The 14,611-nt window shown below is 38.5% G+C and overlaps 4 protein-coding genes and 1 pseudogene across 4 annotated transcripts; 3 read left to right on the plus strand and 2 right to left on the minus strand.

Moving 5' to 3' along the window:
• Positions 1 to 3,117: 3,117 nt before the first annotated feature.
• Positions 3,118 to 3,512, minus strand: LOC129733160 (histone H2B). The gene has a single exon (XM_055694784.1). The coding sequence runs from the start codon at positions 3,490 to 3,492 to the stop codon at positions 3,118 to 3,120; it is 375 nt and encodes a 124-aa protein (XP_055550759.1). The 5' UTR covers positions 3,493 to 3,512.
• A 240-nt stretch (positions 3,513 to 3,752) lies between these two features.
• Positions 3,753 to 4,426, plus strand: LOC129733134 (histone H2A). The gene has a single exon (XM_055694748.1). It carries the CDS (start codon positions 3,768 to 3,770, stop codon positions 4,140 to 4,142), a length of 375 nt encoding a protein of 124 aa, XP_055550723.1. The 5' UTR covers positions 3,753 to 3,767; the 3' UTR covers positions 4,143 to 4,426.
• A 434-nt stretch (positions 4,427 to 4,860) lies between these two features.
• On the plus strand, positions 4,861 to 6,137 carry LOC129720532 (histone H1-II-like; annotated as a pseudogene).
• A 6,340-nt stretch (positions 6,138 to 12,477) lies between these two features.
• On the minus strand, positions 12,478 to 13,397 carry LOC129733018 (histone H3). Its single transcript, XM_055694562.1, has one exon. It carries the CDS (start codon positions 13,356 to 13,358, stop codon positions 12,948 to 12,950), a length of 411 nt encoding a protein of 136 aa, XP_055550537.1. The 5' UTR covers positions 13,359 to 13,397; the 3' UTR covers positions 12,478 to 12,947.
• A 394-nt stretch (positions 13,398 to 13,791) lies between these two features.
• LOC129733215 (histone H4) lies at positions 13,792 to 14,134 on the plus strand. The gene has a single exon (XM_055694884.1). The coding sequence runs from the start codon at positions 13,795 to 13,797 to the stop codon at positions 14,104 to 14,106; it is 312 nt and encodes a 103-aa protein (XP_055550859.1). The 5' UTR covers positions 13,792 to 13,794; the 3' UTR covers positions 14,107 to 14,134.
• Positions 14,135 to 14,611: the final 477 nt, after the last annotated feature.

Consider the following 14,611-nt stretch of genomic DNA (forward strand, 5'->3'; position numbering starts at 1 on the left):
GGTTTCTTTTTTCGTCCATCACGGCTGCATTTCAACCTGGTGACAGGATATACCAACATGATGTGTGGGTGTCACGTCCATAAGGTAAACAACTAATCGTTGGGTGGTATGGATATAAATAGGGTAACATAAAACATAAATAAACACCTATACGTGAACATTCTCAAAACCCTTTTAAGCGGAGGCTGGTAACTAGGGATGGGCGAACGGCTCACGAGCCGTTCATATGAACCGGTTCTTAAAAAAGAGCGAAAGAACAAACGGCTCTCGAAAAAGAACCACGGTTCTTTGAGCGCACCAAAACTGTTTGGTTCGCGCGAACCCGAAATTTACCGAGACAACACGAACTGCCAACGCTAGTGAACCATGAGTCGGTTCAGAACCGTGAGTTAGCGGTTCAGAGCCGCTTTTGCAAAAGAGCCGTTTCACCCACCCCTACTATTAACGCTTACATTCAAGTAAACCCTCATTTATTATGTTGTGGCCTTGAAAAAGGCCTTTTTGTTGTGTAGTTCGAATTATTTAACCTCCAAATCCGTACAGAGTGCGTCCCTGACGTTTCAGTGCATAGACGACATCCATGGCGGTGACGGTCTTGCGCTTAGCGTGTTCAGTGTAAGTGACAGCATCTCGAATGACGTTTTCCAGGAAAACCTTCAGCACACCACGAGTTTCCTCATAGATTAGACCCGAAATACGCTTGACACCTCCACGACGTGCCAAACGACGAATAGCGGGCTTGGTAATACCCTGGATGTTATCACGAAGAACTTTGCGATGACGCTTGGCGCCTCCCTTTCCGAGTCCTTTTCCTCCTTTACCACGACCAGTCATTTTTACTGTGTATTGAACGCTTGAACGAACGAACGAAACTAATGCCAAACCCGACCTTTAGTCGCTTTTATACCTGATAGGGTAAGAAACTTCCGATATTTCTCATTCCTGATTGGTTGAACAGTGGAATAGGGTGCAGTATAAAAGAGGCCAAAATGAATTTTTTCGTCATTAATCGTTTAACTCTCAAAGTGATCGTTTTACTGGTGAACTAAATCTACAATGGCTCGTACAAAGCAGACCGCTCGTAAATCCACTGGTGGAAAAGCTCCTCGTAAGCAACTGGCCACAAAGGCAGCTCGTAAAAGTGCCCCGGCTACCGGAGGAGTGAAGAAGCCTCATCGTTATCGTCCAGGAACTGTTGCTCTGCGTGAAATCCGTCGTTATCAGAAATCGACTGAGCTTCTGATCCGCAAGCTTCCGTTCCAGCGTTTGGTCCGTGAAATTGCCCAGGACTTCAAAACCGATTTGCGTTTCCAGAGCTCGGCCGTTATGGCTCTGCAGGAAGCTAGTGAAGCCTATCTGGTTGGCCTGTTTGAAGATACCAATCTGTGCGCAATCCATGCCAAACGTGTGACAATCATGCCCAAGGACATCCAATTGGCTCGCCGCATCCGTGGTGAACGTGCTTAAGGCGGTAATCGGCTTCCGTTTGATCTCATATTACACAACAAAAGGCCCTTTTCAGGGCCAACAACAATTTGAATGAAGATCTGAATATTCAACTGATCCAAACAAATCCTCGATTCCGCATCGATGTAGTAATTTTACATATTTTCTACTTCTACTGTTTCTACTGCTCTAAAAGCAAACCAAAGCCTTGGTGCTACATTCCGATTCGGAACTCGACCTTCTGTTTATTATACTTCGCAGCCAACTGTTAAGTGTACAGGACAATTGCGGGGCTAGCGCTACGATCCTACTGACAAACAGTCTCTCCCGAGCCGAGACTCGAACCTACGCCGACTGGCTTGTAAGACCAGCATCGTACCTCGAGACCAGCTGGGAGGGTTCTACTACTCTACGTTTTTGATATTCTGCAGATAACTTTTGGGCCATGGTTTCTCAGTATAAGTTTACTCAATTCGACTAAAATTTAGACTCCTTAGAGGATCAACTTTAATACCCCATTTCAATATATCAGAAATCTCTAATTGAAATACAACTGGTTGTTTCTCAACTGTGAATGACTCTTGCACCAAGTTCAGGAACAATTTCGTTATCATTTATGAAGAGCGGCTTTGACAGAATGAACTTCGAACTCCTAATAAAGGTTATTATCATCACTAGAACTTTTCAGAAGTGCTGTGAAGTTTTACATGCATTTTGTACACCACGTTTCAAAAGGGCCTAAGATAGCGACGTCGAAAAATTGTCGTCGAGATTGTTCAGCGCTCAATAGCTGCATAGATTTCAGTTTTATTGTCATTATTAGCCCTCAAGAAGAAAATTCGATTTGACAATGCCCTCTAACTAGTCCAATCAATATACTAAGTGATGCTTTGTTAAAATATATTGTTCTGTTTGTCTCTTTTTAATTGGGTGTTGTGACCCAGGGTTGCATATTTTCACTGTCAGCGATTTCAGTTGAATCTGAAAACGACGGATCTGGAAATTGCATTTAGGTACTTTTAGCTCTAATCAGTTAATAGAGATAATGTTAACTGGTAGGATTAGTGTAATTTCGCACCATTGTGATACTTAAGCAATGTTTATGCTGTTGAGGATGTAGATGGTTATCCACTTCATCGACTTCATGAAATGCAATATCAAATGAACAGCTTGCATTGTCTCAAAGATTTTGTAGCAGTCCAATTTTTCATTATTGAATTGTTTCATTTTTTCATAAAATACATTCACGTTAAGTTCACGTAAAAATAACTGAAGAATTGCACTACCTTTCTCAATTCTTTTCAAGCGTATAGTGGTATTTTGATTTTATCACGGTCAAAAAAACACTTTCCGGCAAAACTAGCGAAGCTTTGGATTCGAGAAAATAATGGAGTTTAGTATTTTTTGCTGCATAGCAGTGAAATCTAACGAAAAATACTAAAATTTATCATTTTACCAAGTCCACAGCTTCGTTGGACTCACGGGAGGATGTTTCTTTGACTGTGGTAAAATCGAAATTTCACTGTATATATTTTTTTGTATTGCGCGATAGTATAGTGGTCAGTATCTCCGCCTTTATATTCAGAATTGAGAAAAATCAACTTTCCCTTCGGCTACTTTTTTTGTGGCCCTTAGAAGGGCCGATTGATTAAAGAGCATCATTTAAAACATTTACTTGGAGCTAGTGTACTTGGTGACAGCCTTGGTTCCCTCAGAGACGGCATGTTTGGCCAATTCTCCTGGCAACAACAGACGGACAGAGGTCTGTACCTCGCGAGAAGTGATGGTGGATCGCTTGTTGTAGTGAGCCAAACGGGAAGCTTCAGCAGCAATGCGTTCGAAAATATCGTTCACAAAGCTGTTCATGATGCTCATGGCCTTCGACGAGATTCCGGTGTCCGGGTGGACTTGCTTCAGGACCTTGTAGATGTAGATGGCGTAGCTCTCCTTACGACGTGGCTTCTTCTTTTTCTTGTCGCCTTTCGTAATGTTTTTCTGGGCTTTGCCAGATTTTTTAGCGGCCTTTCCACTGGTTTTTGGTGGCATTTTGATAGATGTTTTTGTTTAGCGTGCTTCACAGAAACTAATACTGTTGCGACGGTGAGTCACCTTTTTATGCAGGCACAGAACGTTTGTGAAGCTCCACCCTTTTTCCGAATTCTTCCATTCTCATACGTACGTAGCCCAGCCCTCTCATCATTATTTTGCATCCTGTAGGGTATTTAAGGGAATTTTACCCTGTGGTTGGCATCAGTCATATCGATGTTTAACGCTATTTCTCAGTTGAGGAACAAGATAAAGTAAAACTCTGCTACAACAAAATGTCTGGACGCGGTAAAGGAGGCAAAGTTAAGGGAAAGGCAAAGTCCCGTTCGTCTCGTGCTGGTCTCCAGTTCCCGGTAGGCCGTATTCATCGTCTACTGCGAAAGGGAAACTATGCCGAACGCGTCGGTGCTGGTGCTCCCGTATATCTGGCAGCAGTGATGGAATATTTGGCTGCTGAAGTTTTGGAATTGGCAGGAAATGCTGCCCGTGACAACAAGAAGACCCGTATTATCCCGCGTCATCTGCAATTGGCCATTCGTAACGACGAGGAGTTGAACAAACTTCTTTCCGGTGTCACCATTGCCCAGGGAGGTGTCTTGCCAAATATTCAAGCCGTTCTGTTGCCCAAGAAGACCGAGAAAAAGGCTTAAGCGACTATTTCCCATCAAAAAAACCAAAACCGTCCTTTTCAGGACGAACAACATTGTGCATGATGAGTTGGATTTTTTCTACATTAAGCTTGACGTAATTAACTGACACTTTTTGTTCAACCTTAGTTCACCCTGAAAGAATACTACTTCTTTTCTTTATACCATTGAGGACAATTTGACCCTCTAGTGCCCAGTGCCGGACTTCAGTGAAACCACTAAAAGCTTCAATAAATACTTAAAAAATGTTTATAAAGATTCATAGTGATTTTACCGAAGTCCGTCTAAAAAATTAACTTGGGCACTAGAGGGTTAATGTTTGTTATAAAGAAAATTATATACCTATTACATTTCGGTTAGACTAACTGCGTAGTACCTATCTCCTAACCATACAGAGATGCAATAGCGCTATAAACGTTGGCATATGACATGAATAGGAATTCATAAAATTTTAATGTATTTAATACAAAATATTGCACAGAATTAAATTGTAATAAAACAATTGTATAGCAATTTAGTTTAAACTATTTTTGTATTGAAACTTATGCTTCAAAATCCATAGAGCGGTTTATGGGGAGATTTGTACCACTTCATAGGTCTCAAATTGCTCATAAACAAAGCCTTATAGTAATAGTTCGGGTATGTTATTTTCAACATTGGGAAGAAAATATATTTGTTTTTCAAAAAAATAATACATTTCAATCATATTTCTAGTAAAACTATGAAAAATTCATTATTCTCTAACAACTCACCAGTCATAGTTTTTATATCGGTAACTTTGAGACTAATTTGTATGTAAATCTGCTTAATTCCTTTATTCAACTGCAGATAGTTTATACATACTTGATGGTTTAGAGAAACTTCTCATGTTAAACAAATGCTTAGTTTCAGGAAAGTATCTTTCCACACGTTCAAAGCTGTTTGTTTACCTTTATCAATGTTTTCCCTAGCACGGAAGATAGGAAACGTATACCTAGCAAAGAAATGGAAGATGTTTCATCATTCGTATTCGTTTTATCGCTCTTTTCTAAGATTTCGAAAACCTAAAAGTTAAGCAAAGGGTGATTTTTTTGCTATTTGGTTTTTCGTGTATTCAGATTTGACAGTTCACGCGGGAATTCTGACAGCTGTCGAAGTATAATGTACTCAGTTTGGTTTGCCATTTCACCATGAACAGACTTACGCCTGAACAACGCTCACAAATAATCGATCTTTATTACCAAAATTCGTGCTCTGTGAAAAATGTTTTTCGCGCATTACGACCATTTTATGGTCGTCATAATCGACCTACTGAGCAAGCTATTCAAGCTCTTGTGACTAAATTTCAAACCAGTTCTACTCTCAAATTTAGAAAATCTATAAATATATAAATATATATTTGCGGACTGAATTTCAATATTTATTTCCAAAAAAAATTAGTAGAGTATAACGGGAACCGATAACTATTTCTTTGATTTTTCAGTTCTACTCTGTCGGACATACACCCACCAACACGTATACATAGAGTGCGTACAGAAGAAAATATTACTGCCGTATCAGCCAGTGTAGCGGAAGGCAGTGAAATGTCAATTCGACGCCGATCGCAGCAATTGGGCTTGTGTTATTCGACTACATGGAAGATTTTACGAGAGAATCTTAGTGTGAAAGGAAAGCTGGTCCAGACTAAGGGAACTGGTGCATCCGGTTCATTCAAGGTTAAGGCCGATGCAAAGAAACCGGCTGGCGAAAAGAAGGCCAAGAAACCGAAGAAGGAAACCAAGGCCAAGAAACCCGCTGGCGAGAAGAAGAAGGTTGCCAAGAAACCAAAGGCCACCGCTGCCAAGAAAGCTGGTGAAAGCCGCTAAGAAGGCTGCTGGAGTAAAAAAGGCTGCTGCTCCCAAACAGAAGGCTACAAAGCCATCCAAGACCGTGGCCAAGAAACCAAAGACTCCCAAGCCAAAGAAGACTGCTGCTCCGGCCAAAAAAGCTGCCCCAAAGAAAGCGGCTGCCAAGAAGTAAGTGTCCAACGGAATAACCAAAATTAGGTTCAAAACAATCAGTCCTTTTCAGAACTACCAACAATGTACATGAAGTGGTTAATTGTTTTTGTTCTTTGCAAAATTCGCATTGGCAGTATGTTAATATTGTTTTTTATAGTCAACGGAAGATTCTCGAACCGAATTAAGCTCCGACCACTACCCAGTCACGCTCCAGTTCAACTGTACTCCTGTAACCCGACCGAAGAAATTGAAGAAGGACTATCACTTCGTCAACTGGACAGAACTCCAGCGTAGGGTATGAACTTTGACATCTGGTAACCACTGCCGACATCGACCGGTCATTGGAGGATATGAAAGCAGCCATCATTGCAGCGGAAGAGGAATGCACCCGAAAAATTTCTGCTACTGTGAGTATTCTCCAAATTGACATTGAAACTAGGCAATTGATTCGTAAAAGAAACACTGTAAGACAATTTCAAAGATCAGGGAGCTTGAACGAAAAATTTCTTGTAGATAGATTGACAGAGGGAATTCGTGAGAGAATAAATGACATAAAAAATCAAAAATTTCAAGGTGACATCTAAAAGTTGGACACCCGCTCCAAACTCTTTTGGAAAATTGAACAAATTCTGAAAACAAAACCCCAACAAATTCCCCCTCTGGGAGAAGGGGATACATTATTGCTGTCTAATCTAAAAAAAAATCGGAGGCAATTGGCCAGCATTTCATAGCTTCACATAGTCTGGGGAACGCAATAACTAGCCTCATGGAGCCGGTAGTACAGGAAACTATAAACAACTTGCGTAACAATCGATATTATGTCCCTCCCAATAAGAGGATCACCCTTGAAGGGACAAAACTAGTCATCAAAAACTGCAAAAAAAAAAAAATGAAAGCCCCAAGCTTTAATCAAATTTTTAATATCCTCCTATTAAGTAATCGTGCAGTCACACACTTGGTCGACATTCTCAACAAATGCATGAACCTCCAATACTTTCCTTCGTCCTGGAAGTGTGCCAAAATAATCCCATACGCAAACCAGGCAAAGGCCTGGCTATCGCCCGATAAGCTTACTATCCACGATGAGTAAAATTTTTGAGCGATTACGTCTGAATCGACTACTTCAACACATAAACAATAACAGGATACTGGTTTCACGAAAGGCCGCTCGACGCCACAACAACTGCTTCGTGTTACAAATTATATTGAGCGTAACAAATCTGTTGCTAAATCCACTGTGATGGCGTTACTGGACATAGAGAAGGCATTTGACAATGTCTGGCACGAAGGTATAAACAAAAATTGTTCAGAACTACCTGAAAGAGGGAGAATTCATCATCCCTGCAGGAGTACCTCAGGGCAGCTTCATTGGTCCAGTACTATACAATATTTACACCGCAGATATACCACAACCACCAGATAATTACCATCTTTACTTTACGCGGATGATACCTGTATAATAGCCAAAGGAAGAAATACCAAAGCTACCACAAGGAAACTGCAAGATTACATCTGCACCATTGCTGATTACATGAAAACCTGGAAAGTTATAATTACCAATAGTAAAACGCAAGTGATCCTGTTTCCGTACAATAAATCTACAAAACTCCAACCGCCGAACAACTGCAAAATAACCATCGAAGGGAATCAAACTGACTGGACATAGGAAGTCACGTATTTGGGGCTCACCCTGGATCCAGAACTAATATTTAGAAATCATACTGAAAAAACTAAAGTGAAATGTCAATCTGTTAGACAAAAACTAAGCATGGGTTTATTCTCAGGCTCCCCACCAGTTACCCTTCCTTTACGCTGAAATCTACAAATATCTATTATCCTATAAAATTTGAAAAAATTATATAAACCATCTTATTTATTTTAAAACTATTCATCACACATAGGTAAACTTTTTAGACATATTTATATGTTTCAAATGCTCAATTTTTTTTCTTTCCAAAACAGTCAAAATATAAAAAATCGGTTGAAAAATAACCGTATTAAACATAACAATGTGAGCTAAGGTAAAAAACAGGGTTTTGACCATAACTTATAATTTTCGGAGTACAGTCATACCTCGATATAAGGCAACCTCGATATAACGTAACTCGATATAGCGTAACTTTTACCTCGATATCAAGTAACTTTAAAAATGTATTGAAATTGAAAATAAATGATACAGCAACTGTTTTTGGGGTATAAATTGCTTCAAAAAAATGTTTGTAGTAAGTTTTAAAATTAATGAAACTAATGGGAAAATTGTCCTAAATGGGCATAAGAAAGGTTTATAAATACTAATAGGTGATGGAAAATATGTTTTCACGCATCCTTCAGTAATAATTCACAGTCTTGAATCAATTAGAAAAATTTTTTTTTGCTTGTTGAAATTTTCTCTAAATTGGCATAAGAAAGGTTAAAAAATACTGATAGGTGATGGGAAAAAGGTTTTCGCGCATCTTTGAGTAACCGCCAACAGTCTTGCATCAATTGAAAAAAAAAATTTGCTTGTTGAAAATTGTCCTAAATGGGCATAAGAAAGGTTTAAAAATACTGATAGGTGATGGAAAATGGGTTTTCGCTTATATTTGAGTAACCATTAACATTCTTGCATAAATTAAAAAAAATTGAAATAATTGTGCGATAGAAGCCAAAAATTCTGGTTTTCTTAAAAAATATATAACTTAGCCAAATATCAACCGATTTCCACAAAACTACTTTCTACTATTCGAAATTGAATATATTTTCAAAATTATAGTATATTTGTGGTATGTTTCTTACAAGAATAGACAGCAAATTTAAAATAAATAGCAAAAATTGCGTGAAAATATCTAAAAAAATAGATTTTAACTCAAATAACTCAACATATTTTATTGATATTAGTAAAAAACTGTATATGTTTTGAAAGCTCTATTTGTTCCTTTTTTAAAACTGCTTAAATATCGAAAATCGGTTGATAAATGACTGAGAAAAAAAAAATTATATGCGCTGAGGTCCAACCGTATTTTGACCATAACTTCAGATTTTGGGGGTGTTTGGAAAATTTCTAGTATGAGCGAATGTTACACTCAACAAAACCTACAACCTACACTAGGTCACTTCAGAAGTTCTTGCATTTTTTGAAGTAGAATACTTCTCTCAGGAAGTTCGGCTACATAGGGATGTGAAATGAAAATCTAAAACCGAAAAAAGTGAAAAATATGTCCAATTTCAAATGCTAATAAATCGGTTAGTATTCGATGGATTTCCTTCGTTCTTGCAGCAATAGATTGGAAAATCTTCTAAGATTCTTCCCAAAAAAAGATAATTGTAATTTCATTATTCACACTATTGTACTATTGAAAATAGTCAAGCCTTGTCAAAACGAAAAATTCGACCTCTGATTGGTCGTTATATGCTTGCTTCCCAAGCACGGTCGACAGGATTATATACCTTGCAATTGAAAACATGCTATTTGGCTTATATAAGAGCCTGTTTCAGCCGGAGCCGCTCATAATAGTTCTAGACAGCGACAACAGCAGTCGTCTTTCCTTAGCAGCAGCACTAGCCCTGTGGTTGGTCACCACGTCTCAGGAGCAGCGCGGTTTTTCTCAGCGTGTGTCGCCAGACAGCCATTATTCCCCCCGTTTTGGGGCAGCATGAAGATTGCCATCAGGAAATCCAATTTTGGAAATCGAAATGCCTTTTTGAAGGCAAATAAACAAGTCATTGAAAGTTAATAATTTTTGTCAACGCAAGCAAGTATTCTGGGTTGCATCCTAGCAATTCAAATTTGTCGCACCCGTCTAATTTACTGAATGTGAAATAGCTTCCACAGTGCATGTTGTTCGTGTATCTTAATTTCCCCAATGTTAGGGCAGCTCAAAGGTTGTAATTAGCAACCGATTTTGAACCGCAAAATGCTTTTTTCAAGGCAAATAAAAAAATAATTGAAGGTTAATAATTTTCTGGCATCAACACAAGCAGACATTCTGTGCGGGATGCAATCAAATTCTGTTGTAGTTGTCTAATTTTTACTTTATTTAGTAAACTCCTACTGTAGGGGCAGCGCAAAGGCTGCGTTCAGCATGACCAACTTTGAATAACAAACGGTTAACGTTTATTCACTAAAAATTCATCCAATTCAAAACAGGTTTTTGTCTGAGTACAATAATTTGCACAAAAAGACATTAAAAATTTTACCACATTATTAGACGCGTTTCTCCAGTCATGCCTCGTGAACGTGAAGGTTCTCTATCACAGACATAAATTTCGTGCTCCAGCACGTTACAACACGTGGAAATTGTCTTTTTACTAGTCCTGCCCATAATTCAAAAATTGGCTAATATGCCATTTTTACCAAAATTGAGAAAACAGTTTCTCGTGATGGTACACACCCTAAACAAGGTCCCTACGGAAGCCGATTGTCAAAAAATGCATTTGGGAAGGCAGCAAACGTGAAACAATTTTGGCTAATATCCAGAATAATTGAGAATTTGGCTAATATCCAATATCCAATTTGAACCTGTGGCATGTTCACGAACCAGTGTATTATTACTGAACTGTGTTTCTTCTAACTTTCGAAAGTGTGTTGTAGCTTGGTGGTTACTGGCGACAGGTGAGCGATCGTAAGGCCATTGCATCAAATTTGACTTTTTCACGAAGAATATTTGATGCTACAAGAATTTATTTGTTGTACTGCGAAACCCAATGATCAAAACGTGTGACTGTTTCCTTCTGTCATAAACCATTACATTTAAAAAAATGATATTTAGCTCTTTGATTAGGAGTATTATTAATAAAGATAAGATTCAGATTTCATTTTGGATTTGATGAGAAAAAATAGGAAAGTGGATTGAGAGATTACCATGAATAATAATATTTTCGTTATATTATTATATTGCCGCACGTAACAATTGTCTCGTCGTCCTTTTCATCCTCACTTGTGCTTCCGTGTTGTTTTATTGAATTTAAAACCATTTGCATCACCAACGAGTACGATATAATTCACATCGTATGGATATTAGCCGAAATGCACACCGTTTTGTCAACTGACCTTTCGTTTATAATTGAAAAAAAAAAACGGCTACTGTGTTAAAAATACGTGGCGGATGGAATTTTTCTACAGATTTCTCTGTTTCAACTCAACGGCAAGGGTCCAGCATATATGAAGGGTGACATACTCAACTTCGTTAGTTGTCATGAGCAGTCAAAATATGTTGTACCGATAATAAACTTTCAAAGGCGTTTTTCTCGATTTGATGCCTACGGCATATTAGTCAATTTTTGAATTATGGGCAGTAGTGCAATATTTCTTGGAAGTGTTTTATTATTCTCGGGTAAGAGACTACGAGTGCATTTATTGAATTTATTGAGAAATCCATCGGAAGTGTATTCAGTGCTATGTCTAAATATATGAACGCCAAATACAAGCGTGATGCTCGGAAACGCGCGAAGGACCAGCATGGGGGAAGTGCATCGAAGAAACCAAGTACCAGTACGGAGGTCAATTTAAAAGCAGCCAGAGGTAACACGTGTCCAACCTCTGGTTGGGACGCTGGAGAAGGGCCTTCTACTAGAGGTAGGAGAAATCGAACCATTTTTAGGACAACCAAACAAATGAATTGAAGATTTAATATTTTCTTGTTCTGAGCTTTAACCAAAAGTTAATTATCTTAATTTGAATTCACATGTACATATACTCTGACTGTTGAAACTTGATTGCGCCGCAAAGAGTTTGTACTTTTCCTGTTCAGTGAGGTCGTATTTATATGTGCAAACTGAAATTGAGTAGTACTTCAACTTCGTTTGCACAGAATTTTCAATACTGCCAATGAGCGGTCAACATTTATTTACTAGGAAAAATGACTGACACGCAAGCAGCCGGGTTATCTTTCTTGTAAAAGTATTCTACTTCAACCTTGCGGTCGTGGCTTTGCACACAACCTTCCTGTGATTTTTTTTTCATTTGTAGCACAGTGTAATCTGTATCGAACTCGGTAACTTGTAGATTAGCCTATATTAAGATTAAGGTATAGTGTATATAAAACTAAATGTGCTTAGCACTTAAAATGTAATGAGAAATAACAAACGAAGCAAACAAAAACAATAAAACATCAAACAAAATGAAAACAAAAATGAAAACTATCAATTAAAATGCACAAAGAGCAGAAATTGTTGAAATAATAAGAAATAAAATATTGTTAATCGTTAAAAAAAAATGATTTCGGTGTTCCCAGTACCTAGTTGATTTTTTTTTTGAACATCAATATCTCAGCAGTTCGAATTTGCCCTACTCTTCGTACACTAGAGGACTGATCCAATCCCTTTGTTAATCTTAAGGTCCATTGTATTGGATTGAGGAGAAATAATCGAATTTTTGCCTATACTGTTGAATCGAAGTCATTCAAATAACTATTTTTTATGTGTGATCCAGAATACAAAGAACGTCATAAAATTGTGTAAAAATAAAACAAAACTGACTTGGCTCAGTTTTCGGGCAACCTATTGGAACTTAGGTAACCACAAATTGGGTTTCGAACCCGCGAATCTCCGCGATCCACTCAAGAATTTTCATAAATTAGTTGTGTGACGCCGTTTGTACTTGCAATTAGGAAGAAATTAAAATGTCGGTGCTGTTTTTTTTGATGTTTTCTCTCCCCGGAGTGGGTTTATAAATTCAAATTGAACGATAGCAAGAATTTTAAAAAGCTAGATAAAATTTTAAGTTAAAATTGTGATTGAAAATTGAAATCGACTCTTGTTGAAAAAAAATTGTTGGTCCTGAGAAGGACCGTTTTTTGTACATTTACGGATAAGTTGAGATCAGTCAAAATAGCGTTTTTCTTAAGCAAGCTTAAGCACGCTCTCCACGGATACGGCGTGCCAGCTGGATGTCCTTTGGCATGATGGTCACACGCTTGGCATGGATTGCGCACAGATTGGTATCTTCAAACAGACCAACCAAATAAGCTTCACTAGCTTCCTGGAGAGCCATAACAGCAGAGCTCTGGAAACGCAAGTCGGTTTTGAAATCCTGAGCGATTTCACGAACCAAACGCTGGAACGGAAGTTTACGGATCAGAAGCTCAGTCGATTTTTGATAACGACGGATTTCACGAAGAGCGACAGTTCCTGGCCGATAACGATGAGGCTTCTTCACTCCTCCGGTAGCCGGGGCACTTTTGCGGGCTGCCTTTGTGGCCAGTTGCTTACGAGGAGCCTTTCCTCCGGTGGATTTACGAGCGGTCTGCTTGGTACGGGCCATAGCGAGTAAGTTTTACAACGTCGGATAGCTTTCTGAAGCGGAAATTTTAAACTGATGATGCTAAAACAGGCAACTAGCCTTATTTATAGTCTCATAAAACAGGCAACTAGCCTTATTTATAGTCTCAACAGCAACGGCTTCATCGCGCCAATTTTCAAACACGAACATCTGCTATTCTTTTACATACTAATGTGATGTAGGGGAAATGGAAATAGTTTGCCTGTATGTAAATCATAACACATACACAAAGAACAAAAACTATCCCACGGTATATAGGAGAAGTAGAATTATTCTGCCTGTACGTACATTACAATACAAAGAAACAAGAATTAAATAAATAGTCAAAATCGTTGATCCAAAAACATATAAAAGCTCAACCAAACTGTGCGTTATTATCTCAGTTTGAAACATACGTTAAAAGAAGAACTACCAAAAAATGACTGGCCGCGGTAAAGGAGGCAAAGGACTCGGAAAAGGAGGCGCTAAGCGTCATCGCAAGGTTCTTCGTGATAACATCCAGGGTATCACTAAACCCGCCATCCGTCGTCTGGCGCGCCGTGGAGGAGTGAAACGTATCTCCGGTCTGATCTACGAGGAAACCCGAGGTGTGCTGAAGGTTTTCCTAGAAAATGTAATCCGTGACGCTGTCACCTATACCGAACATGCCAAGCGAAAGACCGTTACCGCCATGGATGTCGTCTATGCACTGAAACGTCAGGGACGCACTCTGTACGGTTTCGGAGGTTAAATTAATTCGACAAAAGATAATCCCACAAACGGCCCTTTTAAGGGCCACCAAATGAATATATGAAAGTTAATTATTTTTCTCACATTTACATAAGTGTCTTTCAACTAAACTCTGAATCTATCATTCAATTCTTTATATTGACATAAGATATGAGCATTAGAAATTTTGAATTTAATTGTTTTCCTGAAAATTTAAAAAGCAATTTTGGACGTTAATTTCCAAACGCATTTTTCTCGAAGTTGTGCCAGTTTCGCACAAAACCGACGATATAAGGACGAACATGTACGTACAGAGGAAAACATCTCTGTTATGAATTCAACTTAACTTTATATTGCGTTGCTAAAATACATAATTAAGCTATAATTATTGATTTGAGCGCAAAAGGTAAAAAAGTTTCAAACATGATAATGATTTCTCAATACACAAGTTCAATATTAGGCAACAAAATACTTCATAGGGGAAGAGTACCAATTATGGCAATACCTAAAATATGTACCAGTTATGG

The sequence above is a fragment of the Wyeomyia smithii genome, chromosome 1 (assembly GCF_029784165.1).
Source record: "Wyeomyia smithii strain HCP4-BCI-WySm-NY-G18 chromosome 1, ASM2978416v1, whole genome shotgun sequence".
Taxonomy (NCBI): Eukaryota; Metazoa; Arthropoda; class Insecta; order Diptera; family Culicidae; genus Wyeomyia; species Wyeomyia smithii.